This window comes from Linepithema humile, chromosome 3 (genome assembly GCF_040581485.1).
Source record: "Linepithema humile isolate Giens D197 chromosome 3, Lhum_UNIL_v1.0, whole genome shotgun sequence".
Classification (NCBI taxonomy): Eukaryota; Metazoa; Arthropoda; class Insecta; order Hymenoptera; family Formicidae; genus Linepithema; species Linepithema humile.
The window spans coordinates 8,028,758-8,048,933 of NC_090130.1; the positions used below are offsets into that span (position 1 = coordinate 8,028,758).

Below are 20,176 nucleotides of genomic sequence, written 5' to 3' on the forward strand. Positions count from 1 at the left end.
AATGCTAATGGTTCAACATTTTGCATAAAAAAACCGATAAGGTATTTGTTACCCTTTTGTTCCTAAGCAACCGCATGTCTTGTACGTAGCTTAGCTCACGTATGAGAAGACGCACTGCGGCGAGAGACAAGTGATATGTACTTTTAGAGTGACGTTAGAATTATCAGACTACTTTAGCACTTTTTGTCTCGCACCCTGAAATGTACGCACCGAATCCACATCGAATGTGCCGCGTGACACAATCCACCGAGCAAGAACAAGCCAAGTTGCAGAAGATCAAAGAACTGACGAGCATCTTGAAGGTTTAATTACTCCTCCATACATATTTATCACTCCGTAAAAAAATGTCAGGTTCAAAAAAGTATTTGTAAAAATAGTAATAAATTTTCAAAACATTTTTCTTTTGTTAAAAAATATTGAAAATTTCTCACGAGAATTCTCAATAATGCTTCAATTTCTAAAACTGATTATACACAATACTGTAGAACTAGATTTTATTTAAGATGTTCTCTAGAATTCATTGCTTTATTGCACAGGATACGGACAAAAATCTCACCATATGCGAGGAAATATTGACAGCTTACATGAAGAAACGCTTAAAGGTATGCGCAAAAAATAATTCGTCATTTTCTATATACAAAATATTTATTTAATCGAATTGCTTCCACATGTTTAATTGTATGAATGATCGCCACGATCGAGTATTATGTCATCTTATAATTCACACGCAACGATACATCAGTCAATCGATAATACATGATAATAACTAATCGTGAAAGAGTGATAAGGAATGGATAAAAAAATTCCACAACGTCTGCAAACAATTATTATGGAATCTGTGAGCCTAAAAATAAACGTAAATGTGCCTTGTCTCGCATCGCTTGCCCAAATACATTCACAAGAAACAATTCGATGAATATTATGAATCATGACAAAGCAAACTATGACACTGATGAATTATCGAGAGCGCCAAAAAACCGATGTGAGACGCGTACCTTCTTAACAACAATCGCACGCTTAATCCTTGAAATTTACCACCCTTTGTTCCAACCATCGTACAAACCACCGTACAAACCACCGTACAAACCACCGTGCAAACCACCGTGCAAACCATCGTACAGCGACGGCCAGCCCAAAGATCGTAGCGGCAAGCCGGAACGGTAGCTACTCAATCCGTAGCTACTCAATCCGTAGCTACTCAATCCACCCGATCGATACCTGAGAAATCGAACGTATGAATCAACGTCAGCGCCAAACTGCTGTCCCGAGATTTTTACATTCGCGCCGCTGACAAGATATTTATATATACTATTTACCACGGCAACACGGGTGTGTAAGCGCCTACGTAGGATGTGCCTGCGTAGGGTGAGTAAGCCAGGGGAAGCGAAGCGTAGCTTCTCTTTCCTAACTTCTTCTCTCCTATGATCTCCCCGACGCTCGGTTGAGCAGTCTCTTGCGAGGATACGTCATTGCCCACGGCTGTTCTTTCGGCGACGAAAGCCTCGTCTCCCGAGACCAGAACAATCAACGATAGCAAAAGCTAAAACAATTGTCGATATGTGGACACTACGAATATAAACCATCGTAATCAGCGAACGACTGCATAAAGTATTTCAGACTTGAACGATTGTTTCGATAAATAAAATATATCGATTCGTCACAATGAAAAAGGAGTGATATATAAAAATAAATACAATAGTACAAAATAAAAATTTCAAGTAAAAAAATTGATATCTATTTTCACAACTCGACATATTTATTTCTTAAATTTCATGAAAACTTGATCACGTTTTATCAAACATTTGAGGCACGTCTGGGATATTCTATAAAAACCATAATTCAAACAATGTCACACAATCGAATTAGCAATTCGTTAACTTTGCAACTGTGACTATTGTACGCGAATCTAACGGCTTACCAGCAGCTTCATCATATTGAGCGTGGCGCGCACTTACAAAGCACTGATAGCGCTCAAGGGGTTGACACTTCTTTTATATCGGGTTTCCCATGCAAGTCGTTCGTTGAATTTATGGTGAATTCTAGATCCACCGGTATGCGCGCACGTATAACGAGCATCTCGACTGACAACTTCGCAAGACCACTCCCATCTAAAGAATCAAACGACATAACGACATAACGATCGTAAGAAAGAGTGCCACGCTTTTCATTCCAGTAATCCTCAAAGCGAAATTGCGCAATGTGTAGAACAGAGAGAAAATTAGAACATTATCTTGCCCTACATTTTTTTTCATGAAATATAGCGAAAAAAAGCCATACAATATGTTTTTAATTATTGTATAAGAAGTAGAAATGTCCTACTTTCACGCGTCAAAAGAACTTAAGGAAAAATATTAACAAACTGTCATCGTTATATTTATTAATTTTTGTCGCTTTCGTGAGATCTCTGTAAAAGAATGTACGTAATTGATAGCAGTAATTAACTTTTCTTCTTCTAATCAAAATTATGGAAGCGAATTACTTAACAATTATTTAATTATTATCTCGAGAATGATTATTGTGAAGTACACAAAAAAAAAGAAATTTTTGTTCTTCCGTATTTTTATAATGAAGCCAATTATTATCCGTAGCAATCTTCCAATTATTTGGTCAATTATTATCCGTAGCAATCTTCCTTTTATACGTAGATAATCATAAGATACGTATCTTACTTGGTATAAAAATAATGATTTTTATTAAACATTTCAATACGTCATATATATGATTTAAGATAAGCAACCCACCTGTTAAAATTATAGCAGACTTGTCATGGACGCTTATATTTACGAACTTTTCACATTGTCTTCTGAAGCAAGTGAAAGGGGATTCACCGATGCGTATACAAGCGTAAAATTAATTTCAATTTACTACCGGTACAAAGTCAGATTCTTAATTTACGACAACTTGTCGAATAAGTGCAAAAATAACTCTCTTTCGATAACCGATAATGCGAGAAAAAAGAATTGTTTTCATAACAAACTTTCTTATATGCGGGTTGACAACCTAATAATTACTCACGTTTAAAATTACCAACAGAAAGGAGTTGATTAAGAACGTTACTATCTCTTGAGATTCAGAAGTATAAACTACTAAATTGAAAAAATTTATCAATTGCAATGAATTAAAAATTCACTTCTCATTTCATATATGGCGTACATGTGTTACTCGTTTTAAACGTTATGTGAACCAATTTTGTAGCTAAAAGTTAAATGCGAAGAAAATAATTTATTTCTATAAAAGTTAAAAAAGGAAAAAAATTGATATCTTTGTATTACTTTAAATTGTTTTCGAGTATTATCTGTATTAATTAATGTAATAAATTATTTAGGAAAAGTATTTTAGAAATTTGATGTTCACATAATGATTTATTTAAATTTATAATAAAAAATTTGATTTTTATCAAGGAATTTGTTTATTGCGAATCTATATTTATATTTATACGACAAATATGTCTGCATTAAATAAAATACAATACTATACATGTTCATTGACGCAAATTATTAAAAAAAAAAAAAAAAATTATACGTTATACACGACTACAATCGAGTGTGACAATAGGAATTACAGGAATTTACATGGGTTTTGCGAAAGACTGATGAAAGTAAATGTCGGTCCGAAGAATCGTTTGTCGCGTCCAATCAACCGACGTTGTCGCGCAGTCGACGACGAGGACGACAACGTATTGCGTTAGTTTGAACATTTCCTAGCTGAGGCTTTCGTAAGTAGACAGAAGTGTATTACCTGTTCTCCGTTCAGAGAAAGTCGCCGTTTCCTAGTCTAGCGACGATAAAACCTCTTAGGACGACGATTCGCGAGGGAGGGGCAGAATAAAAACTCACCAGTGTGCGTTTAAGGAAGGGCTCGCGATTGCATAACGCGACGTTCTTTGCGCATTCGGTATAACTCGACTTCGGATGGGATTTGAGTACGCCATATATGAGAGATGCAATGTAAATTGCAACACTGTTCTAATTCAATAAACAATACGACATGGCAGTTTAAACTCTATTAATAATGTTTAATTTTTAAGAATACAAGTGCGAAATGCTAAATAAGAAATTAAGAATGTGTTGAAATTAGGTCAGAAACGTCATTACGTTATGGATTAATGTGGCAGGTATGTAATCAGCGAAAAGGCGGCTTTTGTTACACGAAATCGATCGTTACGGTCACGAACAATCATGAATTATTGCATATGAAATAAAGGTTTCACGGTATTATACGTATAATTTTGTTACATCGTGGTTTTTATTCAAATGTGGAATTAATTCAATTAAAATATCACAAGTATAATAGATATTATTTGCATTGATTTTAGCAAAGATTTGATCACATTGTTATTTTACCTTCATTAGAGAATAATACATTTTAATTTATTATGCTGCAAATTTATATAAAATTATGAAATTAGTATCTTTAAAAAAATAATGCTCTAAAAAGTTTATAGGCGTGAATTTAAAAAAAATGGCTATAATAATGTTTCTGCAGAGGCATTGTTGCTGTCAATGGATAATCATAACCGATCTCTAACGAGCCTCCTTCCTAATCTTCCTGTAGCAATTATATAATATTGCAATAACTGTATTGCTTTTACACGAGCAATTAAACCACGAGAGAGTTTAACTAACCAGAATCGCCCGACTACGCCTGATTTTTGGTATCTTTTTTGCTATGCGACGGCAACTCTTTCACGCACGATTCCGTACCTCGCTCCATTCCGCGCGCGTATTGCATCGTGCCGCTTCAGTTGTCGCAAATCAACGAGTAGGCCCATGCAATTCAAGAGAAACTCGACATTTCTTTCCGATATTATGCAAAAATTTATCCCCGCCAGTTAGGTCATTGTTCAATGATGTCTACGCCGTCGCAATTGACCGGCAGTGCTCGTCGAGTTCTGAGTCACGAAAGTTTCGCGATTTCATTGTCGCTCTATTGGCAATATTTTCTGTATTTGAATTTTGAATCTAAATTTCGTCAATATTAAATCTGGATAATTGTGTGATTTGTAATGAAGGACAAACGCTATCGTATAAAATGTAAATATGTATAAATTTTCCGCGTAAGAACTTAACTTTAGAAGAAACGCGTTGACTGCTGAATAAAAGTGAAGTGTCACAAATTGTACAGTTATTGCAAGTGATTTGTCAGCCGAATTCAATGTACGGCGCGCGATTGTTTCCGAGCATTAACTAGGTGCTTTCCAGAATGAAATCCCGTGCACGAGTACTTGTCCTATTATTTTGCGTCGCACGCGCATCGATAGTGCTACCGTCGAAAGAGATAACAGAGCTTAAAGCGGCACACGTCCAAGATTTATCGAACATATCTATACAAGAAACCAATGGAACCGATGAACAAGCTGCGGACAAGTTACGCGACAAGAGAGCGCTTGGTCTTCTGCTCTCGGGCTTAGCTCAGATCTTCGGATACACGGTGACGCCGATACAAATCGCCACGCTGCCAAATCCAAACACAACGATACCCGCTGCAATGTCGGCGATAAGACCACAAGTTGCGTCTTCTCAATCGACGCCGGCGCCGAAGCAACGAGAAACCATAAGATTCACCGGTGTGTTGAATTTCGGTAATAATTCGGATATTTTAGGACATCTGCAGCGTTACGAGCAAATCTTTCACGCGCCTAGAAATAACATGACGATAATGACAACATTAAGTCCTCCGCCGAAACCAACGCCTCCCGCGCACGCTGTCACGCTGAACCCGAGGATAAATTCGCCGACTAGGCCGCCATTGTTGGCGCCATTCTTTGTGAAAATTCCGCTGCCGATTGCACCGGAACTCCTGCCAGCCACGATACCTGAAGATCTTACATTATCGTATCCCGCCCCGGCAGTTACGGTCGTGAGCGACTCAAACGCGGAACCGCCGACTCGGAAGCAGCAGCAAACAGTGTATAAGAATAATGGGGATAACGAGCGATACACGCTGGAACAGAAGGAAATCTATAATGAGAAAGACGTGAGGAAGCCGGTGAGCAAGAATACACATCAGTTATTCGTCGACGAGCCGAGCGGGAACAAGCAGCAGAGAAATCGCGAAAAGCCCGCTCACTGCAGAGATGACGAAACGAAGGAAAGGTACAAGGATCGCGAAGAGGAAATCGACAATCGAAATCGGCAGCACGCTTCCAAGTACAAACCAACGAAAAATAAAAGACCAACGCACGACGACGAAGAAAACGAAGACTCCGCGGAAAGGTACGAGGAGCATGAAGATGAACCGAAATCCGCGCGCGGCTCTTCGAGGCAGCCGCCCGAAAAAACCGACAAGGACAAAGTTGAAGATTATCCGGACGGAAGCGATGAACGTGACAAACAATCTCACCCGCAAGCTGAGAACTTCGACAAATATATAGAAACGGGATACAATCAGCAGTTGCCGATCGGCGACTATTTCCACGAAGGAAACCCCGAAATGATCCGCGACAGCTACGGCGAGGTGTTGGACGGTAAGAGATTGGAGAATGACAAGCTCGCCGAATACATCAACATGTTCAAGCATCCGTACACCGGCGTGTATGCCTCGCAAGAGGTGCGCGATCCCGAAGACGCGTCGGAGGAGGACGGCAAGAAAGCATTATCCGCGGACGGTTACAACGAGCATTTGGCAAGATTACAAAAACTGAGAGAGGAATACTCGCCGCCGGAGAATAAGTATGAGGAATATGATATAAATGACGAACGTAAAGCGGACAGAAATGACAAAAGAAGTGAAAGAAATCGTGCGTCGGCGAGATCAAAGAGACCTAAAACAGGTCCTCTCACGACGAAAGAAAATGGTCGCATAAAATCACCGACCATTTCAGTAAAAGGCAAGGTTCTACAAAATGACGACGTGACATTGTCCGGAGCGCAGCAAGAAATCGATTTTGGAAAATATACGCCCCTAATTGTACCCGTGCGTTACATTGATGTAAACGACAAAGTTGAACAAGCAACAACACAACAATTAAACTACAAAGAAGTAAATAAATCCATAATCGATAAATTTTCCGAAAATAAAATGGAATCTACTGTTAGACCATCATTGTCGTTGCCACTTAGAGAAAAATTGCCTCAGCAGGTGACTTTTTCGCCTCTGCAAACGCAACAGTTGCATGAAAGTGAATTTCACAAACAAAAATTACAGGTATCTCCACCATTTTTCGATTATGCCTATGATAATACGCAACCGGCGAACGTTATTATTCCAGCAAATCCAGAAAAGTATCCTCGAAATTACCAATATATTGCAAAAAATAACGGAGGACATGACGCAAATAATGACAAGTCTTCAGAAGAACGTTATTTAGTAGTCGTTAGCAATCCGACGTATCAGTATCAATATCCTCAAAATATTTATTACACTAACCAAGCTACAAATCCGCCAAATCAAGCTTCTCATTTAAATACCGCAGGCACGCATCCGCAAGATCAGATCTACGTTCCCCAACAAAGCGGCAATCAACAATTTATTCAAGCAAACCCGAATCTCAATCTAAATGAGACTGCGAAGAATTCTTACAATTATTATTATCAGCCTCAAGAAATTCCAGCTAATGTTCTCGATCGTTACAGATACATTTTTGGAGAACAGGCTCAAGCGTCGTCTCAAACCGAAGAGTCGTTTATCGATATCGATATGAAAAGTCAAATTCCTAATGCGGAGAACTGGTCGAACAGAATATATCGGCCGCAATCGCGAAGTGATGCTAGGGCTCCCTTTTTGAGCCCTCCGCAGCTGCAGCTGCAGAATGTTGCAGCTTCAAATACGCAAGGTAAACCTTTGGAGAGGCCACCCAGTACACAAAGAATACAACAAAGAAGTCGATTAAACTCGAAACCGGAAAAACAGCGGAGGAATGATGAAAAAACAGAAATTCCACAAGAATCAATTCCAAAAAATTTTAACGATCCCCAGACTGCACACGATTTCTTCGGTTTTAGTAAAGACGATTATAGCTTTAGAGATGAAAGCAACGAGGAATCGAAAGTTGCCGAAGAGAATGGCAGAGCTGCGAAGGAATCGCACGTACTCGTTGTATCGGAACCAGTCACTGATCATTACGACGAAAGCATCGAGAAATACGCCGATGAACTGGAAAATGATCCAGAGAAAGCCAAAGTCAAGGAATATAGAAACAGAGTAGCGACCTTGAGAGTATCGGAGCAGAGACAAGCGAGTCCAAATGGACCGATTCATTATGTGGACTTTATACGCAATATTTAAAATTTTAACAACTTATAGAATGAATTTTTGCATATGGTGTATTATTAATTTTTGTGCGTTATCAATAAAATTTATATTATGATATCAAAAGATTCGTTGCATGTTTTATATAGTATCTGTTGCTAGGATAAAATTTTTCAGTTATATTTTTTATTTTATTTTCAATAAAGCTTTATTATAAAAACAACAAAATTAAATATATAATATTTACTGTAGTAAATTATTCATAATAATTTAGTATAAACTGCGTAGGTTAAAAGAATTACGCAGCAAGAAAATATTTAAAAAAAATTAAAAAACGGATTTTTTAATTCGATAATTCAAGAATTCTATATTTTAAATTAAGCTACTTATTTAATAATATAAATCATTAAACAAGTTATGCAAATTTTACGAATAAAATATGTCTATGTAATTAAATAAGAAGAATTTTATTTCTTTAGATATTTTTCAGGAAGAGAGAGAACTCATACACTATATTATAAATATTAAATTATTTTAAGAAAGATAGAAGCGCACCAAATTTTAATCTTTGTCAATAAATATAAAATTTTTAATCCAATCAAGAAAACTTTTCATAAAATAAACATCTTTCAATTTATATTAATGATCTATGAATGTATGATTAAAATGTTCTGCAGCAGCTATATGTATGTTGCAGGAAAAAAAAGAAGAGATGCAAAGAAGAAACAAGTTAGAAAGCAGAATAACCGAGATAATGGAAAAACTAGAGACGCGATTGTTGGTTGAATAAATTGAATTTCGAATATGTATATTTTTTATAAATTATTATGTAATTAACGGTAATTCGATAATTACTATATAAAACATTAATAATGTATGTATTACCATTCACATTATTAGTTATTATGTTCTATAGTATCTCTTAAAAAAATAAAATTACATTTTATGATATCATAAAAATATAAAGTAATGAGAGGATTGCGCAAAGAGAAAATAAACGAAAATTAGAAGAATGAATACGAAAGTTTGACTGTGTGTAATTGCAATTGTATGTATATGTTCTCGCAATTATGTACATATTTAAATAATAAACAAATAATTGTACTCACTAATGCTGCAGTTTATTTCATCCGCTGTAAATCCCGTTTCAGACCGCTTTCCATCAGCACCATCGAATTGTTAATCATGCCGATTACCAAACAAAAGCATTTCGGTAACTGCAATTCAGAAAATTATTCATATATAAAACAAGTCACAAGTTTTAAGAAAGCATCGTATTTATTGAGTGAATTGATAATATGAATTTTATTAAGTGTAAAATAAAAGCTTTTGTATACCTTCTGTACCATTTTATACTTTATTTATGCAAAATTCACGAATTCACATCACGGTACGCGAAACACAAACGCGAGATAAAACGCATTTTTTGCCGCCAACCGTTTACATAAATAATTGTAGATTCAACGGTTTATTTGACCACTCCGAACGAATAAAACAAACGATAGTTTTAATGATTGTGCAAAAATCGTACGAATAAACATCTATATAACAACAATTCCGTTTTCCCGATTTAATTCTAGCAAGTTGAATTTTTACAATGCTACAATGAACATAAAATGGCGTGCTAATAGATTTCGGTTATGATCTATGATCTGGTCAAAACAATCGGCGGAAGGCCGTCAATCGCGAATATCCGCGATAAATAATATCATTATCCGGTAATCGCCCGCTACTTTAATCGGCACTCCCGACAAAAATTTACACTTTTAATGAATAAAATGCGATTATTTACAATTATTTACGAAATATCCGTGCTTGAATCCGTTCCGACTGTTACAACTAATTTACATCAGTGATACCACATTAGTGAAATGCAAATGGATCACACGTCCGCGTCTGTATTCTGGCAACACTGATATACACTGTCATGGCGACCAAAAGTATAGCGTACGCAGCGCCAAGCGAGATTTGTTCTTTCTAACTACACTATGTTACACTTTATGTACTCAGAATAAAATATAACTTTATAATTAATTATCAAAACGGGAAAGAGAAAAAAAATATAAAAAGTGCAACTACAAAAGCAGACCAAATAAATGCAAACATTATTTGTTACGTTTAAACATACATAATAGCTGAACGATTAACCTCTTACATGTTGCTCAACTGTTACTCAACAGTTGTACAACTGTTGTGTTTTCTAAAAGTAAACAATACAGACATTACTGGATTGCTAGAGATGACATAGGCGACAAATTTTAATTTATTATTTAGCCATGTTAAAAAGATAAATACAATTACATTAAATTCTCATAGAAAACGTTAGTGTATTCGTTTGTGTGCTGTTTTATATTTATTATGGAAGAAGTTCTTCAGCAATTGGGAGTTGGGATTCGACCCATAAATGATCCCTTTTTCGACGATTCCTATAAAGTCTGCAAAATTTTTCAAAGACAAGGTGTCACGATTGACGACGAAGAGGAATTATGCCATGAAGTGTAAGTGTGGATGACTTTTCTTAAACAGCATTAACATAACCTAAAAATATACTTTCATTTAATAGATGTACCTCCAACTATTATGCATGAAATTATATATGGCTCTTTCTTTTCTCTTTAATACTGCAAAGAGGTTCTTAGAATCTAAAAATTTTTTAATCCTGATTTCAGAAAGAGTTGTGTATATATGTATGATTTAATAGAAAGAAAACAATGTTATTATCTTATTTCAGCATCAGAGAATTCCCATGCTATATCCCTGGATGCAAAACCACTTTCCAAACGTTACTCGATTATGAGATGCATTATAATAGTTCTCATCGATATGCTTGTACAGAATGTAAAGCATCTAGACCAAATCCAAGACTGTTGGAAATTCATATTCAAGAAACACATGATGCTTTCTTTAAGGTCTTGTCTGAGAAACAAGCCATGGTATTTATAACATTCACTCTTCTTTTACATATTCTATAATTTTATAACTGTATTTAATGCAATTTATCATTGTTTCAGTATCAGTGTTATGATTCTGAATGTGATATAAAATTCAATGATCCAGTGGAAAGAAGAGAACACTGTATTAGAATACATAAGTTTCCAAAGAAATATCGATTTGATGATATGCCGCATTATAACAAGAAAGACGAATTGAACGCAATGGAAATTGACAATGTTGATAGTAAAAAAAAGAAAAAGAATACCAAAGTACTTTTGAATAAAAATCAAAAAAGTAAGATGTTTGCAAAAAATATCACTAATACAGTATGTGAAAATAATATTAGTGTAGAAACAATTCCATCAACTAATGTGAAAACTAAAGTAACAACACCATTAGCTTTTGTTCCTAGACAAGTACAAAAATCCTTCTCAAAGGTGCTTACAAATAATCAGAACAGGGAAAAAAATATTCTCGAGTCAGAAACTATGATGGAATTAGCAGATTCGCTGCCTGATTGATAGTTGGAAATCTTTTTAAATATCTCTTAATTTTATTAATTAGACTTTCATTAATTTAATTTTAAGAATGTATATTTAAATTTTAAGAATAATTGTAAGAATTTAATTTTAAGAATGTATAAATGTGATTGAAATGAATAAGGATTATGATCTTGTAAAGAATTTTAACGTTTGACAGCTGAAAAATATATTTTAAAACAAATAAATATTTACATCTTTAGATTAACAAATTCTTAATCTATTCTCAACATCAAAATATGCGCTTATGTAGTTAATATGGCTATTAAATATTTCAATTTTTTTATTTACAAAAAAGCTTGAATAAAAGAAATGCAGCTTAGCAAAGCTTGTACATTATTATTTAAATCTACACATATCAATCTTTTTTTGTAACTTTTAATCATTGTGTTGATTCTATGCAGTAAAATAGAATTATATGTAAAAAAGTAATATATTTGATGAAATGTATTAAAGGAACTGAGCAAGTTGCTATATTTTTTCTTATTTTGAATAGTATAATCAATCCTCTATAATAAGGAACAGCAGTAAATGAAATTAATTGTACATATTTGTGGAAGATATTACATTAAATCATCACAATATTGTAATTGCCTTCAATATGATTATATATTTATCATTATATATACATATCTCATAAATTAAACCTATATATACAGTTGTGAATCATTATTAACACGTGTGTATAGGATATATACACACATACATGTAATAATTTATATATGTATATATATATAAATTTTTATATATTATATATGTGTGTATATAATATATATTTTTTATATATTATATATCATATATATGTATATATATATATACACACACACATACATGTGATAATTTATATATTTATATATATATATAAATTTTTATATATTATATATGTGTGTATATAATATATATTTTTTATATATTATATATCATATATATATACATGTGATAATTATATATATATTGATACTAATAAAATGTTTGATCATCGGATGTATCCAAGTTTATATTGTTGAATTGATCACGCTGTATCAAAAAATGCTTGAGTTTTTTTATTTTATTTCTGAGTATCATGTTTTCCTTTTCAAGGTAAACCACCCTGATAGCAAGTTCATCTTCTTTGGCTTTTCGGTTGTCTCTAGAACGCTTTGCCGCTTCATTATTTTTTTTCCTTTTTTCCAAATAAGCTGCGTCTTTCTCAACGACGGTGCTAGTAGGCGACGCAAAATTCTTGGACACCCTTCGCATTTTAGGATTCGAGCTTGCAGTGCTTTTCATATTTATAAGCACTTTCTCTCGAAATTGATCGTATTTCTCATGCTCTTCCAAGTAGTCCAAGGAGTCTACGAAGTAATAGGGATTTTTTGGATAGGCTTTAAACGGTCTCTGTGTTTTTCTTATTAGGCCTGGTGATGGTGATGATGATTCCGCTTTGCTAGACAATGGCCCAGATGGCATCATCTGTGATAACGCTGTCGGTGACATAGTGTTGATTGCTTCGTTAAATTGTACGTCTGCGTACGGCATAGGTATATTCGGCGCTACTACCGGAAATGTCGCTACCGGTATATGTATGATATCAGCACGCGGCTGCAAAAGTAGCATTTGTTCATGCGATATCATTGCGGTCGAGGACGAAACAACAGGTAAATTGTTATTAATCAGATTGTTGTCGTGAGTGGGCTCGTATTTAGTGTTTTTCGGCAAATCAGGTTCCGAGACCGACGGTATGCCGGCAATAGGACTATGCTGCGCCGCATCTGGAAGACCCGGTTGTTGATACTGTTGGTTCACGAGACTGCTTGCAAGTGAGATCGAAGACACCAACTCTTTAGTCAACATCGGCATCACGCGCTTCTTACATGATAGATCTAAAATCAGTGATTCCGCCGTGTTTAAGTTTATATTAGCTTCTTGATTCGCGTGCGGACGAACAGATAAATCCCAGGTCTGAGACTCGTTTGAGTTCTCTTCCTTGTAATCATTTGTCGTTTGCTCCATTACGTGGCCAATGGCTAAAATTAAATTAGAATTATTAATTTATATACTGAAAAAATTAAAAGTTCAAGAATATGCTCAGTTTATAATTTTCTTTTATAAGAAAAGTGGCACAAGAGTATGGCAGAAAAACGGCTTAATAAATAGTATATTTGATAAATATAAATTAAAAACACACACACAAAAAAGTCAACACATCCAAAATACATATAAATTAATAACATTTTTGAGGTGTTTTAACAATTATTAACAAAAAACTATCACACATCTTGTCATTATCATGTCACTTGTGTCATTTTCCTTATGAATCACTAATGTGTCCGATAATTTTCGATTAATTACTTTGTAATTAGTTGTTAATGAGTAAGTACTTATATAGAAAATTAGTTAATAAGCAGTGTCGATCGGCAAATTTGGTTGACAAAATTCCCGGATTGGCGGAAATTAAAAGTGAAAAATTGATTTCGGCTTTTACTTGTAATTTCTGTTTGCAATTTTATCTACATATAATCAGTTGTATAAATTAAGAGAGTTTGGATGCGATAAAATATTACTAATACCGTAAATATAATGCTCAATGATCAGATAATTTAAATATAGCCTAAATCACGAATATAGATACAATAATATTTGTTTCAAAATTCTATTCAAATGTGAGTTTCAAAATTTTTTTTAGTGGTGAGTGTTCAAAAATATACTAACAATATAAAATCATTCATCATTGTGTTTAAAGCATCTAAATATAAATAATTATTTTTGATTCCGATCGGAAACGCGAATTCTCAATCAGTGAGTTTCGGAATCGGTTATATTAATACTATGCGACGGAATAAATAGTAATTTTTTTCTAATTATTTCAGTAATTACAGTAATTTACAGCATAAAAATTTTCATCATAATTTCGTGCGTTGGGGTTACACCTATCGGAAATCTTCTCTATATCAGTCAACACAATGAAAACGCTTTTAATCAGCACAAAGAATGTTTAATACATATTTATATATAATATAATTTGCCAACTAATTTTACCAATCAACATTAACATAAATATACTTTTTTCACTTGAAATATTCATGTATTGTTTCTATCTGACAATTTACTTTCTGAAAGATATCATACATTGAAAAAATTGAATAAATTTTTAATTGACTACAATATTTTTATTAGAATTTTCAGTGCTTTTATGATGAAATTATTTTATCGGGATAAATTCCTGCAAAGATATTTTAAACTAGACAACATTTAGATATATTCGAATATAAAAGAATTGATTAAATTTCCGAAAGTTCACTTACATTCTGTGTTCATGTTGTTCCATGTAAAAATGTTCAAAAATAATCTCAAGTGAACATATTTATATAAATTTGTACAAAGAAATTTAATTCGTAAAATATTCTTATATCATCAAATATTACGTGAAATGTTTGAATGTTGTTCTGTCACTAGAATCACACTACTTTTTTTATAAAATTGCGCAACGCTACGCTTTCGACACGCGTAAATATTTAAATATCTTAATATTACCGTTAAAATATTAATTTGACATTGTTTTATTTTATATCATTAGTATAATTTATATACTCCAAATATTATTAATGGATTTAAAAACTTGAAAAAAGTAGCTTTAATATTATATGCCTCCTATTTGCCGATAAAAAAATTTAAAGACATTCATTTTAAATCGTCTTTGAATGTTTTATTGTATGATATCTCAATCCGACACGATTTTAATTTGCACAAACCACAAGATTCTATTTACGAGCTTAACTGTCTGACCACGTGTATAATGATGCAAATTCTAACATATAACGGAATCCTTTCGCGACACGTAAATAATCATCGTTTCGCTTACCTAATCCAAACTAATCCAAGGTTACACTCGATCCACTGGTATCACAACAATATTGACGACAATTTCTTTTCTTCAATCTTCTTTATTACGATATTATAATGCGATCATAATTGCATTATAATATATGCGTAGAAAGCCGAACATGTGTTCGCCCACTGAAGTCTCGAACCCATCTGAGCCCTGGGGTTGGGCTCAGATGGGGAATCTTTTCGTTAACCCCCTGTGACTGGGCCCGACATAGGCGTTCTTAGGAAAAGTAGTGGGGAAAGTATACTACCTGTTGGCTGACAGTATCGCAATAGCACGTGTTCACCAAAATGCCTTTTCAAACTTAGGAAGACGCCATAGATATGCAAGACCTTTTCTTATATCTGTACATTTTTATTCGTGCGCTTATTTCTTACTTTTATTTAGACATTTGTAAAGTATAATGTAATATTATTTCGTCATACATTTTAATTATCTTTATCATCATTACGTGGTACATCAAATAAACATGCTTCATCATAAATTAAAAACTATCGCTATTATTTAATAGTTGATAGGAAGATCTAATGCAAATATTGCATTGATAGCACAATTGATTAATTGTAAAAGATAAATGTAAAGAAATATATAAATATGCAGGGTGTCCGATAATTGCTGAATCACCTCTCGGGTGTAGGTAGAGCGGTTTAAACCGAATAGAAAAGTCCTCTATTATTTTGCGATTTTCGCAATAATTAATGAGGAATTAATTAAAAAATATTGGCCAATTTGCGCGAGTTTAAAAGCGCGGCGAGAAGAGACCCGTAGCGATATAGCCCACTGTTATTTGATTAGTAGACACGCGATAAATCGTTGGGTGGAGCGCTCTACAAATGACAACATACGGCGAAGTGTAAGATCCTTGCGTCCTAGCGACCACGTAACAACGGGCTGTTTCTTCTCGCCGCGCGCTTAGACTCGCGCAAATTGGCCGATCTTCTTTAATTAATTTCTCATTAATTATTGCGAAAATCGCAAAACGATAGATTTTTCTACTCGGTTTAACCCGCTCTACCTGCACCCAAGAGGTGATTCAGCAATTACCGGACACCCTGTATAATAAGATGGTAGCAAAGAAAAAAACATGATAAATTCTTAATTTGTAACATTCATTTAAAAGTTAAAAAACGTCGTGTTTCAAATATATCTTATAAATTATTACGATATATGTGGCATTTTATATAAATTTCGAAAACTTATTACATTCTATTTTAAGAACAAATTTTTTTTTTACTAACAAGTCAATCTTTCATTTAATTTTTCTTTTCTTATTAATTTACTAAAAATAAAATAGAATAGAATGTTGTCCAAATAATATTTCTAATTCTTCTTCACATTAAATGTTTTCCAATATAAATAATAAGACAATTTTAACATCGTTTGACAATGCAATAATTTAAGTCTTATAAGAAAACAATTACAAACCAAAATATAGATTAATATGTAATGCTATAATTCTTTAATCTATTACAGATTTGAGAATAGACTCAATTTTTCTTGCACTTTTATTTTGCGAGTTTTACGTGTAAGGAGACCAAGAACTTTCTTTCATAATTATATTCCGATAATTAATAGCGATATTTCTCGAATCAATTTATTTGCAGATTTTAAGCAAATTAAGATTCTGTTCAAACGATTTTATTTATATTAGAGTTGTTAATGTTACCTTAAGTCTCACAAGAATTTTTATTTTATCAAATCTCATCAGAGTTATCAAATCGATATTGATATTCTTGAATGTATTGCACTTACAATTAGCAGCCATATTAAAATATAGGCATCTACAGAATGCTAAAAAAAATTTTAATTTATAACAAAAAATGTAGTATTTGTAAAAATACTTGTTTAATAAGTCAAAAAATTAATCTTGTCGAAAATAATAGCGATTTTTAGCTTTCTATAAGTAATTTATATTCATATTTTTGTTCGTCGCACGCATGTATATTCCTATACAAAATCGATTAAAAATTTTGCAGATAATATTTTCGAGACATGCATACTGATATTTTGTACGTAACATAGCATGTACTTATTTATTTATATATTTTATATATTATTAATATGTGTAAAAGAATTGATAATTTATATGAGTAATGAACGCTCAATAAACACTCTGTAGTATTGAGTCGGCCGAAGGCGGGCCGATAGTATTATTTACACATGCGCACGAAAGGCAATCGCCCATCAAAAAAATATCATGCCTTTTATCTTTCCTAACACATTGTTCAAAACATTTTAACTTATTTCTTTAAACGTTTATCTGAGGCCTGCACAAACCTTCTTTCTGCTAAATCAAAGAAATTTCAGAAAAAAAGTCTAAATCAAAATGATTTATGACTTTTTCTCTGAAATGACTGAATTGGAAATGGAACTGAACTTTTTAAACAGGAAAATTCTTTACATCAGCATTGCGTAAAGCATTACAAAGAGAAGAATCAATCATCTACAATCATGGAATATTTTGCTTCCTAAAAAGAATTTAATGATGCGGAAAATTTTTAGTAAATGAATATAGATTTGTCGAATGTATCGTATCTTTTAGTTTGAAAAAATTACTTTATCGGTAAATCAGTAATGAAAAAGTTAAAGAGCCGCTTTAAACTGATCAAAAATTAATATGCATTTTATATCTTTGAAAGATTTTGGACAATTTTTGTCTTAAAAAATTAAAGTTAAAGAATTCTCGCAATTTGAAGAAAGCAACAATTATATCAATAATAACGATTTCTAAATCTATAATCAATAATGCTTTCTGACAGTTGCATGTGATTAATTAAAAAATGTATACTAAAGTTTTTTATTCAAAATATATTTACACATTAGTGCTTTTTTTTTTGCAAAAAAGATAATAACAATTTTACTTCGCAAAGTGAATATTCGTATCTTTTCAACGTAATATATCTGTCAAAATTTTCTATCCGCGGCTTATGTTAATATTATAAAAAAAAAAAAAAAATTGACAACAAAATAGAATAAAAAAATCAGAAATTAAGCAAAGAAACAGTTATTCCTGACACGACAAGAATGACATCTCATTATATCGATTTCTCGTGATCACGCCAAATTTAGTCGTCCGTTCTGGACCCGGACAAGCGTCTTGTCATTCATAGAAAAGCACCCGATGCTCAATTCATCGCATCGCCTCCTTTCCCATGTATACAAATTTTTGCTCTTTTGGCTATATAACCCACATTTCTATGGTGCATTCGCGGAGGACCGTAACCCGTTATTTTGCGATGGTCTTTCCCGTGGCGGTCGGTCGGTCCTCGGATGAATGCATTCGCTATTTGCATCTGCCGCATACTCACAAATGCACATGTTCGCTTCGTAACGGTATCGGATGGACGCGCATCCACCCCGTCACTTCTCTCGAAATGTCCGGATTAACCGTGAATGGCCAGATGTGCCGTTGGCACTGATAATTTTCCCAAAACGTTCTCGTAAATGACGGAATCGTAGAATAAGAATAATACACACCTGCCGCGCCTTGAAGTTTTCAGCGACAACTATATTATTGCTAACAAATAAATTGCATGTATAAAAATCGATGGATTTCAATTTTTCATTTTTGTATTTGTATTGTCCACACAATCGGGAGGACTCGCTATTTAATATTTAAATTCGAAATATTCGCATAGGCACGTGTGTGCATGTACGTGTGAGTCTATGTCATATTCTGTGGCCAAATTTCAATATTATATGTATAAGTGATGAAATAGCTATTTAACTTCCCATTACCACTCGCTTAGCTAATTAACGCAATCGTTGAGTTATTTGTTTGCGTTATTTATCGTTTCGTAATTCAGTTTGACTAATGGCTGTCGACTTTACGTAAAGTAATTGAACGTTGAAAATGACAGAAAAGGTCGATCGAAAATGACAAAATTGATACCATTATTGATATATCATTACCGAAATATTGTTATTGTACAATCTCTGATCAACATTATTGTTTGAAATTACATACCAGAGAATTGCTTCATATATTACTCTTAAAAGTTTATTCAATTCCATATAATATAATAAATTAATATTAGAAATATATATATAGTTTATATAGTTAACTAATATAAGAAATAATTAAGTTCTTAAATATCGAGAAAAAAAAAAAATTAAATTTTATATTGATATTAATCAATTGAGATATATATGTAAATATAATGGTTAAAGCTTTGATAACGATCTGTGTGAGAGATTTAAACTTAAATTCCTCGTAGGTTTTATTTAATTAATTTGTCTTTTAAATAAAAAATGTTTTTTTGAAACAAGCTATTATAAAAATAAAACAAGCTATTATAAAAATGAAACAAGCTATTATAAACTATAATCTATTTCATTGTGATTGCCTAACATTATTTCCTGCAGAGAAGATAAAAGAAACCGAAAAAAGCTTCCTATTTCTCTTTATCTTCAAGTCAACTTCGGCCATTCAACAAAAATATCTATTGTCATTTGTTTACTTCATAATAGGCTCCTGATAAAATCCAACTTCCGGCGATTATGTTTCTGTAAAAATCGCAATGTGTGTCCTGAGTAAAAATTCAGAGAAACTACACATATTTGAATTTTCTTTTCACAAACTTTCTCTTTCCTTCCAAATAATCTAATAATTAATAACAAAATTATTTGGCTTTAAAATCATTGC

General features: G+C 33.1%; 5 protein-coding genes across 12 annotated transcripts in view; 3 read left to right on the forward strand and 2 right to left on the reverse strand.

Moving 5' to 3' along the window:
* The window catches only part of LOC105676454 (far upstream element-binding protein 2-like), a 293,337-nt gene that overhangs the window by 203,428 nt on the left and 69,733 nt on the right, over window positions 1–20,176 (reverse strand). For 4 of the 8 annotated variants that reach the window (XR_010889222.1, XR_010889221.1, XR_001101389.2 and 1 more), the window contains exons 1-2: window positions 9,528–10,185; window positions 9,300–9,407 (exon numbers count right to left, since the gene is read on the reverse strand). The gene's annotated coding sequence lies outside the window, so the exon portion shown is untranslated. Of the gene's footprint in view, window positions 1–9,299; window positions 9,408–9,527; window positions 10,186–20,176 lie in introns of those variants that run through there. The other 4 variants (XM_067351674.1, XM_067351673.1, XM_067351675.1 and 1 more) reach the window with 2 other exon arrangements.
* On the forward strand, window positions 84–9,302 carry LOC136998638 (uncharacterized). The gene is made up of 3 exons (XM_067351678.1): window positions 84–302; window positions 537–602; window positions 8,888–9,302. Exons 1-3 carry the CDS (start codon window positions 201–203, stop codon window positions 8,978–8,980), a joined length of 261 nt encoding a protein of 86 aa, XP_067207779.1. The 5' UTR covers window positions 84–200; the 3' UTR covers window positions 8,981–9,302.
* On the forward strand, window positions 1,461–8,881 carry LOC105676444 (uncharacterized protein DDB_G0283697-like). The gene has a single exon (XM_067351659.1). The coding sequence runs from the start codon at window positions 5,203–5,205 to the stop codon at window positions 8,224–8,226; it is 3,024 nt and encodes a 1,007-aa protein (XP_067207760.1). The 5' UTR covers window positions 1,461–5,202; the 3' UTR covers window positions 8,227–8,881.
* l(2)k10201 (lethal (2) k10201) lies at window positions 10,330–11,851 on the forward strand. The gene is made up of 3 exons (XM_012374342.2): window positions 10,330–10,688; window positions 10,922–11,123; window positions 11,202–11,851. The coding sequence occupies exons 1-3, from the start codon at window positions 10,549–10,551 to the stop codon at window positions 11,643–11,645; spliced, it is 786 nt and encodes a 261-aa protein (XP_012229765.2). The 5' UTR covers window positions 10,330–10,548; the 3' UTR covers window positions 11,646–11,851.
* On the reverse strand, window positions 11,871–17,161 carry LOC105676447 (transcription factor giant). Its single transcript, XM_012374341.2, has 2 exons — window positions 15,505–17,161; window positions 11,871–13,669 (listed from the first exon to the last, which is right to left on the reverse strand). The coding sequence occupies exon 2, from the start codon at window positions 13,653–13,655 to the stop codon at window positions 12,624–12,626; it is 1,032 nt and encodes a 343-aa protein (XP_012229764.1). The 5' UTR covers window positions 13,656–13,669; window positions 15,505–17,161; the 3' UTR covers window positions 11,871–12,623.